The sequence below is a fragment of the Coturnix japonica genome, chromosome 5 (genome assembly GCF_054131305.1).
Source record: "Coturnix japonica strain WE chromosome 5, WE-NBRP24, whole genome shotgun sequence".
In the NCBI taxonomy this organism is placed as follows: domain Eukaryota; kingdom Metazoa; phylum Chordata; class Aves; order Galliformes; family Phasianidae; genus Coturnix; species Coturnix japonica.
Window position 1 is genome coordinate 48,276,762 of NC_140667.1, and position 18,755 is coordinate 48,295,516.

An 18,755-nucleotide genomic window follows, 5' to 3' on the forward strand; every position below is an offset into this window, starting at 1 on the left:
GTTATGGCCCCATCAGACTTCATACAAAACCCAATAACAAATATTACTTTAAGAAGGAGTAACCTTAGTAACTGGAGGATGAGAACGTATTATCTTCACCCGTCCACTGATCCTACCCATATGTTGGTACAGTATAACCTGGAAGCTTGCACTACACTTAACTGCACAAGCTCCTCTAGAAGCAGAACCCATAATAAACTTTTTGATATTGTCCTGAAGACGATCATCCCTTTGTTCTGCAAAATAAAAACTGCAACACAATAAGACAAGAGACTTGGAGCTACTTGTTCCAAGAGAAGTGTGAAATTTTTGATTCATGAGAAATTTGGAGCTAATGCATCTTATTCTGGCACAATTCTATCTGCAGAGCTTCTGTTATTCAAGATGCAGGAGGAAAAAACTATACAGACTGTATAAGATTCTGTTATAAGCAGTGTTACATTTCAGGTAGTGTTTCTGTGTTGAACAGTGAGGAAGCAGGACTGGAAATAGTCCAGTTTATAATCTGCATCCATCTATTGTATGAGCAGATTGCTGACATTCCAAATTGTTATCTGAATTCTACTCCATCCCAAAGATGCTGTATGTCTCTTTGAAATAAATGACACCTAGAAGTGAAAATACACCCATCTTTATTTATTTTTATTCATAATAAGGCAGATATTTAATACTTTATATAACTTGAAAATCTTAAATACAGAAGACTAACATTTTAGACACACATTTTATCAGTTAGTCCATGCCAAGGGAAGGAATAGAGAGAAAAAAAATCAGAAAGAATTGCACTGATCCCTACAGACATTGAACACCTCACGTTGCACAAAATTTTGCTAGAAAAAAAGGTAAAGTACTATTAGAAATCACTGACATTGAAAACACGGTGCTGTTTTTTGTTTAAGTAATTGCCATATGAATTTAAATCAGTTTCCACCATACATTTTGCTTACCATTTCCACGCCATACTTCAGCCAGATGGCAGCTTCCTTCTCCAGGCTCTTTGCAGAACTCTACTACATCGCGACAGGTTGTTTCTGGTGTAATTGGAACTTCTGTCAAAATCTGCTCGTTGTTACTCAGAAACACTGTTAATATCATCTGAAAGACAAAAAAAAAAAAGCAGAATACTCAAAATCATGACTAGAATATGGCTAAAACGAGACAAAAACCATCAAGCACAGGGACAGAAAGTCAGATTTTGTGAAGGGTTGCAGCTGCTTAGTTACCTGCTGGAGCTAAAACCTCTGAGAAATCAGTTTTCCCCATTCTTCAGCTCCCACCCCAAGCTTGCTGCGTTGATCAGACGGATGTGTAACCTTGTGGCAGAAGTACTAAGCTTGCCTCCTTCATTCAGATCTATAACATCAAAGGACAACTTCCCCTCCAGTAACTGCTCCCAGCTATTCCGATTGGAAAGCTGCCACCTTAAAAATATTCCAGATGACTTCACGTCAAAGAAAACAGAAGGAAGAAAAAGTAGAATGAACTTTAAAGGAAAAGCCTAGTTCTAAGAGATAACACTAACCTAGGATGAAATAAATCGCTACTCAAATTCCTTTCTCCTCAATGAGATACCCAACCTTCAGCTCTTGCCCAAAATTGGATACTTTTAAACATTATAACAACTCATTTCCCTCACACCTGCATTTCCAATCAATAAACAAGTCACAGTACTCTTCTGTAAACTCAAAGCAATGGAAGACAGATAAAGCAGTATCTCAAAGATGTGACAGATGCCCCTAAAGAATACGAGAATTACAAATACAAAGATTAAACCTAATCATTTAGCAGACCTTCATTAAATGAGCGCTTCTCCACTTCAATTTGCATAGATCTTGCCCATTTGTAAGACTTTTCCATTTCTGGGACATACTACCTGTCCCAAACTGGAGGTCTGCATTACTAATAGCTACACACTGAGCAAGAGCAATCTACCCCAGCACTGTCTACCTCAGAAGCACGGGACAAATTCCAAGCAATTTGGATGTTTCCAGCTCTCAGTCTCCTCATCAGACCTTCAGGCTATTTTAGCCCACATTTCTTCCCTCCCTCCGCCTGCCAAGCTTGTATTTATCCTGAAGTTTTCCAATTATCTCCATTTCCATGCAAAGAGCAGCCCCCCAGGGCTGTAAATATACTAGCACTCACCCTTGAGTTTCTCCAGCAGTAGTATTAAAGCAAGCTATAGTACAGAGAGGATACAACCACAGATAATGAAGATGTCTGTAACCAGCTATTGTTTACAGCTCACAATGTTATTTTCCCCATACACAAAAAGAGTCACTGGCAGCCAAAACTCAGTAGAGGTGGAACCTTTTACAGAATATACATCTGATACAGAATCTAGTAGTGGAATTTCACCTGGTATTTAAGAGAAAAGAGTCCTATATGAGCATAAAACTTACAAGGAGCCTTACAAGGTCATCTGATCCAGTCTCTTGGCCTCAGGCAGGATCAACTACACTGAAATTATCCTGCAGAGATGCTTGTTCAACTTGTTCTGAAGAACCTTTCATGATGGAAATTCCACAGCTTCCTTGAACCATCCACCCCAGAAGTCCAGGATTGTGGTTGCAAGGAAAAACTCCACAAAGCCTGCTCAAAACTTTACACTGCTTAATTCAAATCTTCCCCTAGTCTCAGACATTGTCATCCAGGACTGATTTCGGATGACATTATTAGCACTCTGCTTTCTCCAAGGCACGATGTCACTCACAATATCATCTGCAAGACAGCCAGGAAAGGTGGCTTGCTAACAAGGAGGCAAGGTGCTGTAGCCAGCTGATCTCATATTGCTCCCAAGCAAACTTGTTAAAGTAAGGATTTATTTATTTTTAACAGGTTGTCGGAGTAACACCATGGGAACTGAAACGCTGTGCTGTGAAACAGATGGCCTGAAACAAAGGAAGACTCAAAATATTGAGAATTATTAACATCTTGCAACATTAATTAGATTTTCAAGTCAGAGTCATAGCTCTCCCTATTCGTGCTGGAGATGGAATAATAATCAGAGGTAATTCATAAGGGAAAAATACAAAGAAGTATTGATGGAACCTTGAAATTCGCTGCTGAAGAATATGAGCAAGGCATACTTGTGAAATACACAGTACACCCACTGATGTAAATTTGTTTTATGAAAAAAAAATGTTCTTACCCAAGGATCAGGATGCAGGAGAACTGATAACTCCTTTGATTTCTCATTTTAAATTGATTCCCAGTGAGAACAATTGTGAAAACCCATGTTCTTAAAAGTGAGTTCATAATCATAGCAGCAATCCAGTTCAATCATCAAAAACCTTAATGCGTAGACACAACAGTATGCAATAGGATCCACCCACGACTCGTGGCAACGTCACTTCAGTGCTTTTGTGTTACATTTTGTTTCTACGGAATTTATACTGAACTTCAAATCTTGCCCTTGCCTTTGCAATATACAGATGCCACCTGTCTGCTACCCTCCTCTGCTACTCCTGCTTCCAAACCAATGGCTGTATTCCAACTTCCAATTCCTGCTCCTATTTACTCTTCCCCACTTCTAGTATAACCCTTCACAGTTCAGTTCTATGCCATGGCAAGTAAGCTCCACCAACATCACAATCTGTCTTCAAAGCTGCTCTGTTATCTCACTCACTTCTCAGCTTACTGAGAACCTTCTACTCAACTGAAATCTTTACCCAACAAAGAGAAATACACGTGTTCTTCATCTGCTGTCTCCATTTCTCCAGTTCCAATTTTCCTCTCCCATCACACTCGCTGGAGCTACATTTAATCACTCCTGCCATTTCTCAAGGAGCAGGAGAGGGGGATAAATTCACAAGATCTTTATCCTTGATTCCTACCTCCTCTCTTTCCACATTGCCCACAAGTTTCAGCAAGCATTTACCATAGAGATTGCAATTTTACCTTTCTAGACCTGATCTCTTACTGATGACTCCCAAACCTTCATCACCCTCAGTTAACTCTTGTGAATTACCAATTCAAGTCCCATACAGCTTGCACACAGCCCTGTTTATCATGCTCATATCCATGCTCACATGGAAAGTGACCCACTTTCCATGAACAACTTCCTCTATCATTCTGGTTACAAAACAGAATACACACAAGCTACCACTAAGCTGAAAAAAAGCTATTGATCACAGATGCATCTTGTTTTGTCTATTTAGACTCCTCCAGCTGACCAGTTCAACCCTCACTTCACATCAAACCAAGACTGCAAGAGCTCTGCAGCAGTGATGCATTCATAACTCTCCTCTGTTACAGTAAGATCCCACAATGCCACAGACAAACACCCTACATACTACAAATACCATCCATATTACAGATACAGAAACAAACTTAAAAATGAGCCTGATATCCTTTGTTCTCTATGAACTTGTTCAGTCTGTCCTAGACACTCCTACCTGAGTTTAGCAAACGTGGTTTCATTCTTCCAGTATAATAGTATTACTTATCATTGGGAAAAAACCATGTAAGAACTACACAAAACCAGAAGGCTATGGCTGATGCAGCCTGTTGTGTCTTAGTTTTGGAATTGCCTAGAAAGTTAAGAACTTCCAGCTTCATTCAGAAGCATCTTCTCACCCTTTTTCTGCAGTCCTGCAAATAAATAACACCCACCCACAGCCACCCATAAAACCAAAAACCAATGCTTTGATCTTCAGCTAGTATTTCTAAGTATGAAGAACAGGTATGTATTTGGATTATCCTTGACAATTATTTTCATAGAGATAATACATACATCTTGTTCAAAGAATCCCTATGCTACCCCAAGATATAAAACACCACTGTTTCAATAGAACTAAATCCCACAGCCTGAACTAGGCCATAAAAATCCCTCAACTGCCTTACACCCAGGTTAATTTACTAACTCAGATAACACAGTACAAGGTGATGTTTCAGGCTAATACGCCATGCAAGTTCGTTTGCGTGGAATTCATGCCACTACATAAATCTTGCATTAGTTAAAGCTGTAGCAATTCTAGTTGCACATTTCAAGCACCAAGACTGAATTGAATTTGCTTTGCAACACATACACAGTCCCTTTTCAGACTATAGACTTTATTAGGGGAAGCTTTAAGCAATTATATCTTGAAAGAAACCAGACTACGAAGTTATAAACACAAAACTGTTTTAATTAATGCTACATAAAGTATTCTTGACTCAAGTAATTTATTTTTACTGTGACATTTCGAAACAAACAAATCCCAAGTAAATCTCTGATGCTGACTAATATACATAAGTCTCAGAAAAGCAGTAAGATTGAACCACCTCACTTTCATATACTCAGAAGGAATCTTTAAAGCAAGCCTAACAAACAAGTTATTCACCAGCTCGCTTTGTCCCAATAATAACTCACCTTAGATTGAAACTACGCTTTTTAAATGTAGATTTCCTGAAGAATTTATACAAAATATCAGAAGTACACTGCAATAAAAGAATCAAACACATTTCTATTCCTTACTGCATTTATCATTGCTTCTTTTTAACATCTTTTCCCCGTTCTTATGTACAGGGCGAGAAATAAATGAGTACAGTTTCCATATTTCTGAATGCATTTTCTCACAACTAATCCATACCAAACAGTTTAGACCAAAGTTTAGTGTTCAGTCATGGCTGCTGACTGCACTGGTACCACGCACAAAAGCAGTGTAACCAGTACAGACTTGTAGAATACAAAAAGGAGTAAAGCCAGGCTGCATACTTGCAAAACCAATGCCATGCTCCTTTATACACTTGCTTTGAATCTGAAGACAACTGCTTCCCAATGACCTGCAAAAGAATTCACGCAATTGGTAGCAGGTCTCTAATGCTAAAAACATCAGATGATTCTTCTTCAGGCTGTTAAGAAGCATTAAACGAACACATTTCGTTGTAGATAAATATAAGATCTTCCTTTAGTTCCATCATGCCCACATGCATGCAATGGCTTAAAGAAGGGGGGAAAAGAACCTCACAGATGTTTTCTCTCAGGACTTTTACAACTGTTGCTTTTGTCCTCTGCGGAACATAAGCCCTGACAGCCAGCATTCCACAGGATTTGGATTATTTCAGGAACATACACCTGCTTGTTATTCATTTGCAGAAGCAACACTTGCAACACCGTTGCTCTGTGTTACTCAAAGAGAAGACCCCTCAGCACAAAGGGCAGATTCAGAAGGTGAAGCCTCTTAGTCCAACCACAGGCAGGCTTCCGGGATAGCAGAGAAATAATGTTAGAGGAAGGAAAGAGCAACCATCATCAAGTATTTAAATACACCCAACTAAGCAAGACAGGTCTGCAGATTATAATGAAAGGAATAGTAGTAGCTCACTGGAAGGCTTCCAGAGCTCCAGGAAAACAAAACCTGATGAAACAAGGGTAATTTAAAAGTTCACTTGCATAAACACGCGAGCAACCCATGGACTCAAATGGAGGTTCAGAACCCACTTTGTTCCATCAGAAGCCATGGTGCTAAACCTCCGCCAGCTCTGCAGGCTTTATCTTTACAGAAGCTGTTTGTTGTTTGTCACAACATTGGAATGCTGCCTTTTGCATTCAGACTGCTCCTTTGAAAGCCAGCAGCAGTTGGGATTTGGATAAATTAGTTAAAGAGAGGGGCAATAAGCATGTGGCTACAGAAGGTAAAATGGCTATAGCCAAAAAGGGACAAGTTAAAGGACTAAGAGGTTGTGCTACAAACAAAACTATTTAATTTAAAAGGAAATCTGTACAAACAAAACTATTTAATTTAAAAGGAAATCTGTCCAAGTGCAATATTTATCATCATGAGCTAAAGGGACACAGCCTGAAGTTACAGAAATATATAAAACATGCCTCTTGTGATGTTTTATAGTGGAAAATGTAATTTGGCACTCGCTACAGAATGAGTTCAACATCCCTGCATCATTATCTGTTGGCTCGATTCCTAAATTGCTACATCTGGAGGAACAGCAAGGGATCTTGTTGTTGCTCTTTGATGCAAATAATTCCACAAAAGGACTGCCAAGGCACAAGTTACAGCATAAGAGACTTCAGAGCACAGTGATAGCTTAAGGTATGCCAACAAGTTCTTGCCAAGTACATTTCGTCATTAGCTAACATTAGAGTTTAAATGAAACTATTTTTATTTTTTCCAGAGCAAGGCTTTGAAATTTCACTGTTTAAAAGACTCCAGGCCACACGTTATCTTTCAGTATGTAAAACAACCACTGTTAAAGGCAGGAGGCAGAAACCTGAAAGGCTCTGTGCACTCATCAGTTGATGCTGGGCTTCCTAAGCCCCTCACAGGGGTCATTACTTTCTTTTCTTTGAACTGTCTTCTCACCTTGCTGAATTGCTATGCTCTGATTTGTTACAGGCCTATTGAATGGGAGTCCTCACCATCTATCAGCCATGAAGAGAAGCAAACTGAGACTTCCTCAGAACATCCTAGGATACTTGCTGGCTTTGCTGAAGATACTCAATTTCTGTTCTACAATACTTTTTGTCTGTAAATCTTTGAATGATAAACTTCATTCATTACTGCCTGCCTAATTTCAATGGCATTTATCTATAGCACTGGGAGGAAAACAAATCAGCAGGCACATCAATTTTGTTCTGATTAAAAAGAAAAAATAAGTTGCTAATGTATTTAAGAAACTAGCAAACGCCTGCTACATCTGTGCATGTTAACAATCATTTGGGCTTGTTAATGGGAACTCCTTGAAAATGCACGATGCTCGCATTTCTAGTGTTCATATCTCCAGCCCAGCATCCTCCAAACCAAAAGGTTCAGAGTTAAATTAAACTGGAAATGCAGTACAGGATGAGTTGTGGCCCTGAGGCTCCTGTGGAAAGGAAGGGAGGAATCACTGTGGTACTGCAGCCACATCTCACTCAATCCCAGGCTCATGTTGAGAGCTCTAAATCTTTCCAATCTGTCATGATAACCCGTACATCATACATTAGAAGCATGAACAGCTTGAAATAACAGTTCTACAACATTAACCGCCTATTCTGTTTACTCAGCTGGAGAGACAGAAACAACACATTTAAAAAACACTGTTATGCATTTTGCTTTCCTAACCATTAAGGAAGATATGTTACTGGAAAACAATATAACTCCAGTTCCTGTAAGGTTTGCTGTAAACTCAGGTGAACATACAATAAATTAGGAACAAAACCAAATTAATCCAAGGTGACTCGCATTCAGAGATCATTTTATTTAATAAAGAAACTCAGCTTTCCATTTGATTAGAAGAAAGCTACAAAAAAAAAAAAGAAAGTTAAAGAAAAAGGAGTCCGTAACTTTCTTGGGAGGCAGAAGATACAAGGAAAAGTCTTATTGAAGATTACTGCATTTTGAGATCAGCAGAACTTTGAGATCCTTTCAAAGGCAACTCACGACAACTCAAGGCAAAGCTGAAGAACAAAGTCAAGCCCAACATTTGGGGTTACTTGTCCTGAAAGAACACTTAACGTAAAAACCAGCACGCAACACAAGAGTCGCACAGAACTTGTATCACAGAATGGACTGTTCTCAAATTATTAAAAATAGTTTGGCCAAGGCCAGGGAAAGGGAGGTGCTGATGTTTCTACAATCTTGCGTTCGACCTTGTTGACAGCTACTGCAAAGTCATCCAAAAAGCACTGAATTCCAGAAAAGCTTGTCTCCTATGCAGCTGCTCCATCAACCTCATCAGATAATTACAGAATACATAATTGTGCTTTTTCATTTAATAAGTTTTCTAATAAATAAATCCACAGCACATGACAAAGCTGACTGAGTGGAAGAAAGAAATAAAAGGATCTCGAGGGGGGACATTTGTCTTTTGTCAGTTAATAAAGGCAGCTTGTGGCCAACCCAGCAACACTTTCATTTTACAAACATCTATGAAATCTACAGACTTACACCCATATGTAAAGTTACAATCAGAAGCAGCTCTCCTCTTACTTTCCATAGAGCACAATGAGAACAAACTGCCTCCGCTTTCTTCCACTGAGGGGAAACCATTAACAAAATACTGATTGTTTCACAGATTGATCTCAGGGAATACCAGCCATTCAATCTGTGATGTAACATTATCTGGCTTGGCAAAAACGTAAGGAGTGAAAGAAGAACATACCCTTTGGGATTCAACAGGCAGCCCGCAGAGTTCTCCTTCCATCATCAGAGTGGAAATTGCACAGAATAGAAATTAACTCTTTCAAGTACTTCAGATTCTGCACGGGAGGTTTAAAAACTCAGAGCTGCTCTATTTTGCTGCCATGCCCCCACTTCTGCTGAATCAAACAAATAAAAGCAAGCATGCAAAAATTCCCTACCCTTCCTCCCCCCTACCCAAGAAACTCCAACTTAAATACTCAGTTCTTAAATACTCAGATATTTGTCACACAAAAGAACCCCATCACGGAAAGATTTCACCTACAAACACACTGAGCCATGATAAGAAATCAGTGCTCAGCACTCTGCGCTTTCTTCTAAAACCCAATTTCACAGCAAATAACAAAAAGCAAAGACATCCCACCTTCTTTTTTATAACTCTGTCCCTTGTCCGCTTTTTCGAGTTACGTCCAGTCTTTTCCAGTAGCCAGGATTTCTCTTTTGGTGTTTTTATAATATTCTGAAGAACCATTCTTAAAATATTCTTCATGTGGACAGTTACAGCAGTGATTAAATATACCGTGCAGAGCTAAAACCTACAACAGTTCCTGTGCGGCAGCTACAGTGAAAAACTACTTAAATGGAGTATTTTTGGTCTGCTGGCATCCGAATTCTAGCAGCAATGACGAGCAGTGATAAGATGTTCCAAAGAAACAAGACAGGCCACAGTTGTGACAGGAACAAGATAGGCGAGATCAAGTTTCCCCTAATTAGGCAAGGTTGCAGTAGGGGAGTTCTGCTATCCTCTCATTGTGCAATAGTCATCTTTGTTTAATATTATAATGACAAACATTAAATATTCATCTTAAATAAATTTACATATAAGGCTCCGTCTGCCTCAGAAGAGACAAGTGATTTCTCTGCTGCAGAGGGCAAGGAGATGAGCAGAAGTTCCAAGAGCAAAGCATGCCAACAACTCCCAGAGACTTTGCCACAATACATCTCTTAAATCAGTAAAATGATTTAACAAGACCAATCAGCTTAAAGAAAACAACAAAACCCATTATGCACTTCAACTATAGTATTTTTAGGCATAAGTACTACTCCGTTCTTGGCAAACTCTTCCTTCTTGCTGGACGTAATTCAAGCAGTCGAGAACACAAAATGGTAAACTGTGGTCTGACTGCCTCTTCATGTCAAGGGACAGGGAGTGTTTATCATCATTCCTGTCAACACCGTACGGGATCCTGAGTGGGGGACAGCAAGATGGCACCAGCTTAGCTCTTACTCTGCAATTGCACAAGCAAAGCATATTCTATGCCTCAATACATTCCCTTAATAGAGAAAATGAAGAGAGTAAGCCAGTGACCCAGGGGGAAAGAACAAAACAAAAAAGCACACACGATAGAACTCAACCCATTTCTCTTACAGCAGAGAGATGTTACATTTTCTGAGCAACCCCGTACATATTAACTGCAGGAAGGGATGAGCAATAGATCCTCAGCACAATTTGGCAATCCACAGAACTGCGGCATTACCCTTCTCTACAAGCAGAAGGAAGAAAAAACGAGTAAGGCTAAATATGGAATCTGTCTCAACATTCAGAAACAGCGCTGTCCTTCCTTAACGCGTTTAGTTAGAAATGCAAACATTGTGATCCTGTGCAGCCTTCCTTCCTCCTCAGCAAACAAGTGTCACGTAGATGGCTTTACTGGGAATAGAACGAGTAGAAGCATTTCAGACATTCAGAATGCAACAATGAAACATTAACCTATGAAAGACTGAGGACATTTTAGATAAATGAGAATCTAGAGGATATTCATTAAATGGGAAGGGTTGTTTTGCTTTTGAAAGAGTGAAAAAAAATCAAAACTGGTTGCTCTCCAAAAACAGATCTTTATCTGCCAGAAAAACAAACTATCATATGAATAAATATTTGAGAGACAAAGCAGGGCCTGTACTAACACACTGCGCCCCTCCTCCAACTATTGCTACGCACTGAATGTTTCTGAACAGCAACAGAAAAACTGCCAAGACTTCTGAACGCTGCATTTGCAATAGAAGGTTCAATATACATAACACGGGGAGGTCCAGATCTAAAGCCTGCCACAACTGTGAGTAATCGGGACCTTTTCAAAGAGGAGTATGAACTAGAAAACATGCATCACTGCATTTTCCTCTTTTATCCTGTTACTCCCCACTTTTGAAATAATTGAAAACACCTGTGGTTACTTGCTAAATCAGATAAATACCAAGCAATACATCCCAGCTCAGCTCCTTCCTTTTTCTCCTGCAGTTCTTAAAGCGTATTGTCTCCAAATTCAGGATCTGACCCAGCAGAGTTACCTGGCTGACTGCTCCATGACTGCTACTTCTAGGTAGGCAATTATGAATCTAGGAAAGACAGAGAGAATGATATGGGCACCACAACCGTATCTGGTTGCCTTACATCATCAGCCTCAAAATCCTAAATTCAACAAACAAGGAGATTTTATTGACCAAAAAACATGAAGAGATTTTTGAGTGTTCTAAAAGAAGACAAAGCTTTCCATTAACGCAAATCATCGCCTTATATAAAAATGTAGGCACAATGAGAGATCCAAGAGGATCCTTGTGTACCAACATTCACATTCAGAAAACTACACACCCACTCAATTCCAGCTCAATAGGAAAGTGAAACACAGGCTATGATCCTGCCAAAGCATTTTAACAAAAAGACACTCCTGGCCTCCGAACAACACATGTGATGATGTAGCAAATAGAACAAAATAAGAGTGAAATTCCAGGACACACACACAATTTTGACAGCAAACACAAAATGGAAAACTACGTAACATAAAGCTACAGACTACAATCGGTGGATGTGAGCAGCTAAGAATACTCAGAAGCAGTGGACAAACAAAGAGTTCAAAAGGAATAAAACATAGCACCGTGGTTTCACTAACACTTTAAGACCTACTTGTTTCACTGACTTTGATTCCACTTTGCCTCTCTGTCTCAACACTCGTATTATGGTGCTCTCTCCTGTGTTTGAAGATACCTTTTCTCACAAGAAATCTACAGTACTCAACAAAGCAGAATGACCTGGGTTTCCAGCTCGGGTGGGGAAAGGAAGACAGAAGAACTATAAAGAAATTCAGATACAATCAGGATGTTCTCACCCTCAAACACTGGAAGCAAAGAGGCTGCTGAGACTTCAGTGCTTGAAAATACGTGTAGTTTGAGACACAGTAAGAAAAAACTGATCAAAAGCTTCCCCTACTTCTGAAAGGACACAGATGAGTACCTGCATACTCCAGATCAAGATCGGTTCTTCAGAGCTCTGAGAGCACAAACCAAATAGCACTTGGTGGCTTCAACAGGACCCTCCTTCCTAGTGCACTACAGCCGTGGATAAGGGGCTGCCCTAAGTGGGGGTAACATTGGTTAGGTGAGATGTTAGAAGAGAGCAAGATACAGTGTTTCCAACATAGTATTTTTGTGTCCAGTAAATTAGGTGAGTTAGTGTTGCTTAGGAGCCATTCCTTAAAGGCTTTCTATGGCTGACAATAAAGTTTAAAAACAGCAACAACAAAGATATAAAAAAGGCTACTAGAAGTCTAAAGGTTGGTAAATGTGAAGAGGAACAAAATCTCAAAGCATTTATCTTCAGCTAAAAATGAGAAAAGCACATTAGCCAGTATAAATTAACCCACATAAGTATTTATGTTGACCCCAGCAAACTTCAGGGGTCCAAAAGAGCAGTTGATAATTCAGAATTTAATTTTGAATTAAAGAATTAAATTGACTTAAACCTAGTAACTTTACCTCCTGCCAGCGTGACAGAAGTAAATACTACTGTTATCCATCATAGGTAACAGAAGTGCTACAGCACAGAATTGAGAAGGGCTGCAAGTAACAGACCTTCAGCTCTTTCCATGTGAAGCTCTGATTCCTCATCAAAGCAAGTCATAGTGATGTGGTGGTAACTGCCCATAAAAGAGTAACAGCGCTCCAAGGAACCGGCCAGAGAAAGAACAGAGAATATTCCTAAGTGACACGGGCTAGTAGACAGCAATCCATGCAATATGGTTTTGAAATGACTGCGCTGATGCTGACATGATTAAGTGTAAAGGAGGTCAATAATTACAGGTTTTTTTCTAGCAGAAAACCACGCTTCTTGCAGTTATTTTTTCCAAAATTTAGGTAACTCGGGACAACAAAGCATTAAGTGAGGAGACGAAGCATCAGACATGCTGAGACATTCAGAGCTTCATGCAGAGATGAAACGGCACGCTGAGATGTTTCACAGTTTATTTTTATCAGACACTGTTTCGAAACCTCAATATCTCCCATATAGATTCCCAACAGTTGGGCTCAATAGTAACTAACCCACTTGCGAGCCCATTTGTTGGCCTGTTGAATCATACCAAACCGTTGCACTTCCAAAAATGTGCTGCCTATAGATACACAACAGGAAAAATCCAACCTCTTCATCAACATATCTGAACAGCAACCTGAACAGCAAGGATGCTGCATGAGCTTTTCTAATGAAGTTAAGTATCTAACAGAGATTGCAGTTTTGATGCTGACCACCACAGCATCACACAGCATGTGCTCTAGCCATGATGTTATCTCTACAAAACCCAACCCCAGCAGTCTGTGAAGAATTTTACAGGCATTAATCATAACACAGAAACTTACAAATTCCATCTTACACATCTCCCCAAAGGAAGTAACTTTGAGATTTGACAACTTCTGTCCCTGGCTAAATGAGATACTGAGGTCAGGTTTTGATCAGCGTATTTGTTAAGACTGTATAAAATAGCCAGATATGCTTCTGAAGCTTCCCCTCCCCCCAACCCAAGAGGAAACCTTCCAGAAAAGGTTAAAAAGAAAGTAATACCAACAGGTGCAGCAATTGTCTTGAACCATGTCGGTCAATTTGTAGGAGAGAGGATTAGAAAAGGATTGTCTTATACATTCAAAGCATATCACCACAATTTAAACCATACCTGTTACTCTAAACTAAGACTTGATCCTGCTTGAGAAATTAAAAAAATAATTATCTTTTTATTTAGGTAAGACCATACTCGCTGGCTATGGTAATCGCTGCTGGTCTCAGACTGCCCTGTTTGGCTGAAAATCTCAACAACAAAACCCAATATCAGTGCTGACACCCTTCCGGCAATCTCTGCATTTCTGCCCTTCCCCATGACAGCTCCAGCACCTCTCTGACCCCTCAGCGAGGCGGTTTCCGTGTGCTAAGCTGTCAGAAAAGCACCTCCACAAAATAAAGCAAACAGCTTCCTGCTGAGTTAGCAAACTGAAGTGGCTCAGCACAGGATGAGACAAGCACGGAGCCAGTGCAGGAGAGGGGAAGCAGGGAGGAAAGGAGCATGGTAGCCCCTGTGGCAGTTACTTCCAACCAGTGAAAACCTGGGCTCAATTATGCTATGAGTCTTAGAGAACAAGGAAAGAATGGGAAGAAACCAGAATGAACACAATACTGCAAGTGACAGCAAACCAGTGACCTCTACCTAAACACCACACTGATGGATTAGGCATGGTTACATATTATGGTTATGGTTTGCATTTGCATCTAAAGAATTCCCCCAGTACCACATATTTCACCAAAAATCCTAAATCCTTTATTTGCTCCTGTTCCAGGCAACATACATCAAGCACTATTTAATTCCCAGAGAAGTGGCAAAACTCTGCTATCTCTACAGTCACAATATTACTGCAGTGCAGTGATCTGAAGGTTCATTTCACTGTCCTACTGAACTGGTAAAGAGCCAGAAAAGAAAATTTACTATACGATGTTTGGGTACAGCTTCCCAGCACAACTGAAGAGAATAATCAGGCAGTGCTGACACAAGGAAGGGCCACTTCCCTTCCACCTCCTCTGCTGTCCCTCTCACCCCAGCAGCCTGCTCCTTCCTGAACCAGCAGAGACAATGACAGCCACAATACAAGCTGATTTAATGGCCTAGCTTAGCAGGATATTCATATATATGAGCACATATACCCTCCACATCCTTCGAGTGCAATCAGTTACTAAGGAAGGCAAGTACAGTGTGCTCAAAGTATATGGTGGGAAGGAGCAGCGAGGAGTAAAGGAAGGAGGAAAAGACCACAGCCAGTGGTCACAGGAAACAGTGCAACTCACCTCCATTGTGAAACAGCAGCCCAAAAAGGAATCCAGCATCTCCAACATCCTACTGCCCCATCATGATAAACGCCCACTTTTTACCACTAGCAAGGTTACACGCACCTCTGAGCAACACTGAAGTGAAAGAATTGAGCCACTTGAAATCTAGGTACAGTGCTTGACAACTCTGATTCAGAACAACTCTCTGGAATAAGCAGCTCATATACTCACTTGTCCTTTGATTTGTCACGGAATTTATGCACTAGCATTATTGGTTGTGACCCATAAATCTACCTCTGAAGGACAGCATCCAGCATCTGTTATTGCACAATAAAACTTTATTACTCTCCCTCATCAAAAATTGCTTTCAGAAACTTAAAACACTGAGAGCTCTCCATGGATAGATTCCTTAATACACTGCAGATTCGTACGTGCTTCTGAGCTTAATTGATTCTAATGGCAGACTTCCAAACTACTAGAAAATGTACAATTCGAAGGATTAAAATGTTACAGTATTTATTTACTTATAATTTAAGAATCAGCGAGACACAGGATCCAAAATTGATGGGAAAGATGCTCAGAGAAGTGGCAGGAAGATATTTTAGAAGTACGTTATTTAATAACATCTCCCAGTTTAAGGAAAAACACCCTCACTTGGCTGGGGTCGAACAAGCCCAAGGTCAACCAGTGTTCCAGGCTGACAGTTAGAGGTGAGATATTCTGAGCTATGCTGAGCTAGGAATTACCGCATGGTAATATTAAGCTTTTAATTCAGATAATGTTTAAGAATCATTAAGTTCTAAAAGCAAGTTATGGTACAGAGGCACTCCCAGCGACTCCCCTATTTATGCAATAATCAGGTTCCTTCTTCAAATCCCTACTCTTGATAATTATTTTTTCAGTCTTTGAAACTGCTTCCTTGAAAACAAGATCTAAAATGCTCTGAATGTTTACGATAGAATAAAGGTGATCTCTGCATGTAGCAAACTCTCCCACCAAGGCACTGCCATTATTCTGTGTATGGACAACCCTTGGCATGACGTGGCCATCTCCTGTTAGGCAGCACTAAGAGCGAGAATCAAAAGAGTACAGGACGGATTTCATAACACGGTGAGAAGTCCTGCATCTCACACCAAACTTCACTTGTTACATTAACAGAACTTCATCTTGTGGAGCAGCATTTTGATTTCTAATAAGTCCTCTCCAATGCCTGCACTGGACAACAACCTCATCCGTGTCAGTTTAGAAGAGAAGCTAACAGACATGAAAATACCCTTAATATTTTCCTATATACTTGTGGATTTTAAGGAAACATCTATCAAATCTTTGGTAAAAATCCAAATCCAGGTAAAGCAGTCTATGAAAAGTATCTTTCCATGGACATGGTGAAGCTCATGAACTTATTTTTAACCGCAGAACAGGCCAGACTTTATTATCCTAATAAAATGGTGACATGATCCAAAAAACATGAACTAGCCTTTAAGCATCACTGCAATAAATAACTCCATTACTAATGGCTGATAAACTTGCAAATTATTCTCTCCAGTCAGTTCAGATTTATTCAGCAAACAAGGATGGTATCAGTACTGCTGGTATTTATATTGCTCTGCATTCATTACAATATATTTTAATCTCAGCATCACTGAGGATTGCTAATATTAAGCTTGTTAAAGCTACGTATCTTCCTTTAGACTGATAGGAGGCAGTGACCATTAGTAGTGACCTTCCTAAGGAAGACAACCACATATGCAGATCTGAAACTACTTTGGTTTTAAACTAAGAATAAGCAACACCCACTTTGCACTTGCTGGAAAAGCTTTTAGACTCAACATATTATGAGGGCATACTCGGAAAAAAACAACAAAAACGCCACAAAAAGAGAAAGAAAGACCCTTTTTCTTCATTCACCTGGAAGATGGCTCAATTTAAACCTAACTCAAGCAGATCCATCTTTGGTTTGTGTTCTATCTATCACGTTATCTGTCTTTGTAGACCAGTAACATATGCAGCAATTAGAAGGATATTAATGCACACTGTAATATTAAGATCCACTTGTGTATTCTCTAGTCTAACATGAAATACACACCAGGGATTATCTTTCAATAAGAGCTGCAGTTTCACACAAAATTAACCAAAGCGCAGCCCACATCTCATTACTTCTTGGAAGCCCAACTGTGTTCAGAACCAACAATAAACCTAATTTTCTATCTCATAAAAAAACAGAGTAGAGTAAGCAATATGGGCTTGCATGGAAAGGATGCTAAGGGACAGAGGAAGAGATATCCTGGCAGCAAAAGAAATCATAGCTGATAAAGCTTCTCATAAGTAACCCTGTTCCCACATGACAAACCCACCACTAACAACAAAATAGAGGAGAAGAGGATAGTCACCATTCCATTTTCTGTTCCTCAGCCATTACTTCATTCTTAAGAACCAACGTACAGAACATTAATATATTACCAACCCCCAAATGGCTTCAATGAGTTTGTTACTTCCCAGACATTTCATTTCAACTTGTTGACAAAGCTGTAGCAATGCCCACTTGTTACAGTTCAATTCCTGCAGTATTACAGCCTGTCCTCCTGCTATTATTATACACTTCTGCTAATTACAGAGAAACAAAACACAACAGGATCAAGGAGAAAACAGTTCCTTTGTATGTGAAGTCAAGGAATCCCAGCACAGCTTTTCCCTTTTCAGAACAGGAAAACTCAAGTTAAAAATAAAAGAAAGCCAACTAAATATGGTCCAGCTCTACAGCCATATGTTCACATCATTCTGATATTATGCGCTGATTATTCCAGTCAATGGTTTATTTCCCATCCTTGCAGCCCAGAAATCAAATAGCTGGGATAAGAAACTGGAAGACTAATGGCGCTATCAAAGCGTCCATTTAAATGTGTATATTCCTGATTACTTTATGACAGACTGCCCATAACAGCACCTAAAAGCGCTTCAGAAAAGCAAAATATTTATGATTTCAGGATTGAGACTCAGCAAGCTCTAATCTGCAACATTACCATCACTGCAGCAGCGTAATTTGTCTTTATTAAAACCCAGCTGTCAGCGCGAAAATGCTTTGAAGTAGGTTTCAAAACCATAATAAAAGTCAGAACCTTATAACACTTTCAAATAACCACAAGCAACTGCTGCACTTCAGCAAGTACGAAGGCAACAGTGAACACTGTCAGTGAGACACTCGCCAAGCTGTGAAAAACAGACAAGAATAAAGAAATGAAGAAGCCAACAGCACAGACTTTAACAGAAAGCCAATCGCTGGAGCATGGAACTTATGACACTTGCCTCAGACTCACACACGAGTCAGGAATGGGAAGCAAATACATTTGTTATGACCCAGCCCACTGCTGGTGTAGGCTTTCAGTATGAAGTTTATGAATGTAAAGCACAGCCCAAGCTGCAATGGATGCTGAGCACGCTGCCAGTCACAGCAGAATGGCTTTAGTCGGAAGGAACCGTACAGATCGTGCAGTTCCAAGCCCCTGCCATGCGCTGGGTTGTCTCTGCCGGCTCAGTTTTGCTTTTACTCGCTGACACCCACCCGT

General features: G+C 39.9%; 1 protein-coding gene across 11 annotated transcripts in view; it reads right to left on the bottom strand.

Moving 5' to 3' along the window:
* The window catches only part of PPP1R13B (protein phosphatase 1 regulatory subunit 13B), a 58,974-nt gene that overhangs the window by 39,069 nt on the left and 1,150 nt on the right, over positions 1 to 18,755 (bottom strand). For 5 of the 11 annotated variants that reach the window (XM_015865539.3, XM_015865536.3, XM_015865538.3 and 2 more), the window contains exons 1-2: positions 9,484 to 10,773; positions 948 to 1,095 (exon numbers count right to left, since the gene is read on the bottom strand). In XM_015865539.3, the coding sequence (XP_015721025.2) occupies positions 948 to 1,095; positions 9,484 to 9,609 (274 nt within the window). In that variant the 5' untranslated portion in view covers positions 9,610 to 10,773. Of the gene's footprint in view, positions 1 to 947; positions 1,096 to 5,698; positions 5,732 to 9,483; positions 10,774 to 18,755 lie in introns of those variants that run through there. The other 6 variants (XM_085549534.1, XM_085549533.1, XM_085549532.1 and 3 more) reach the window with 2 other exon arrangements.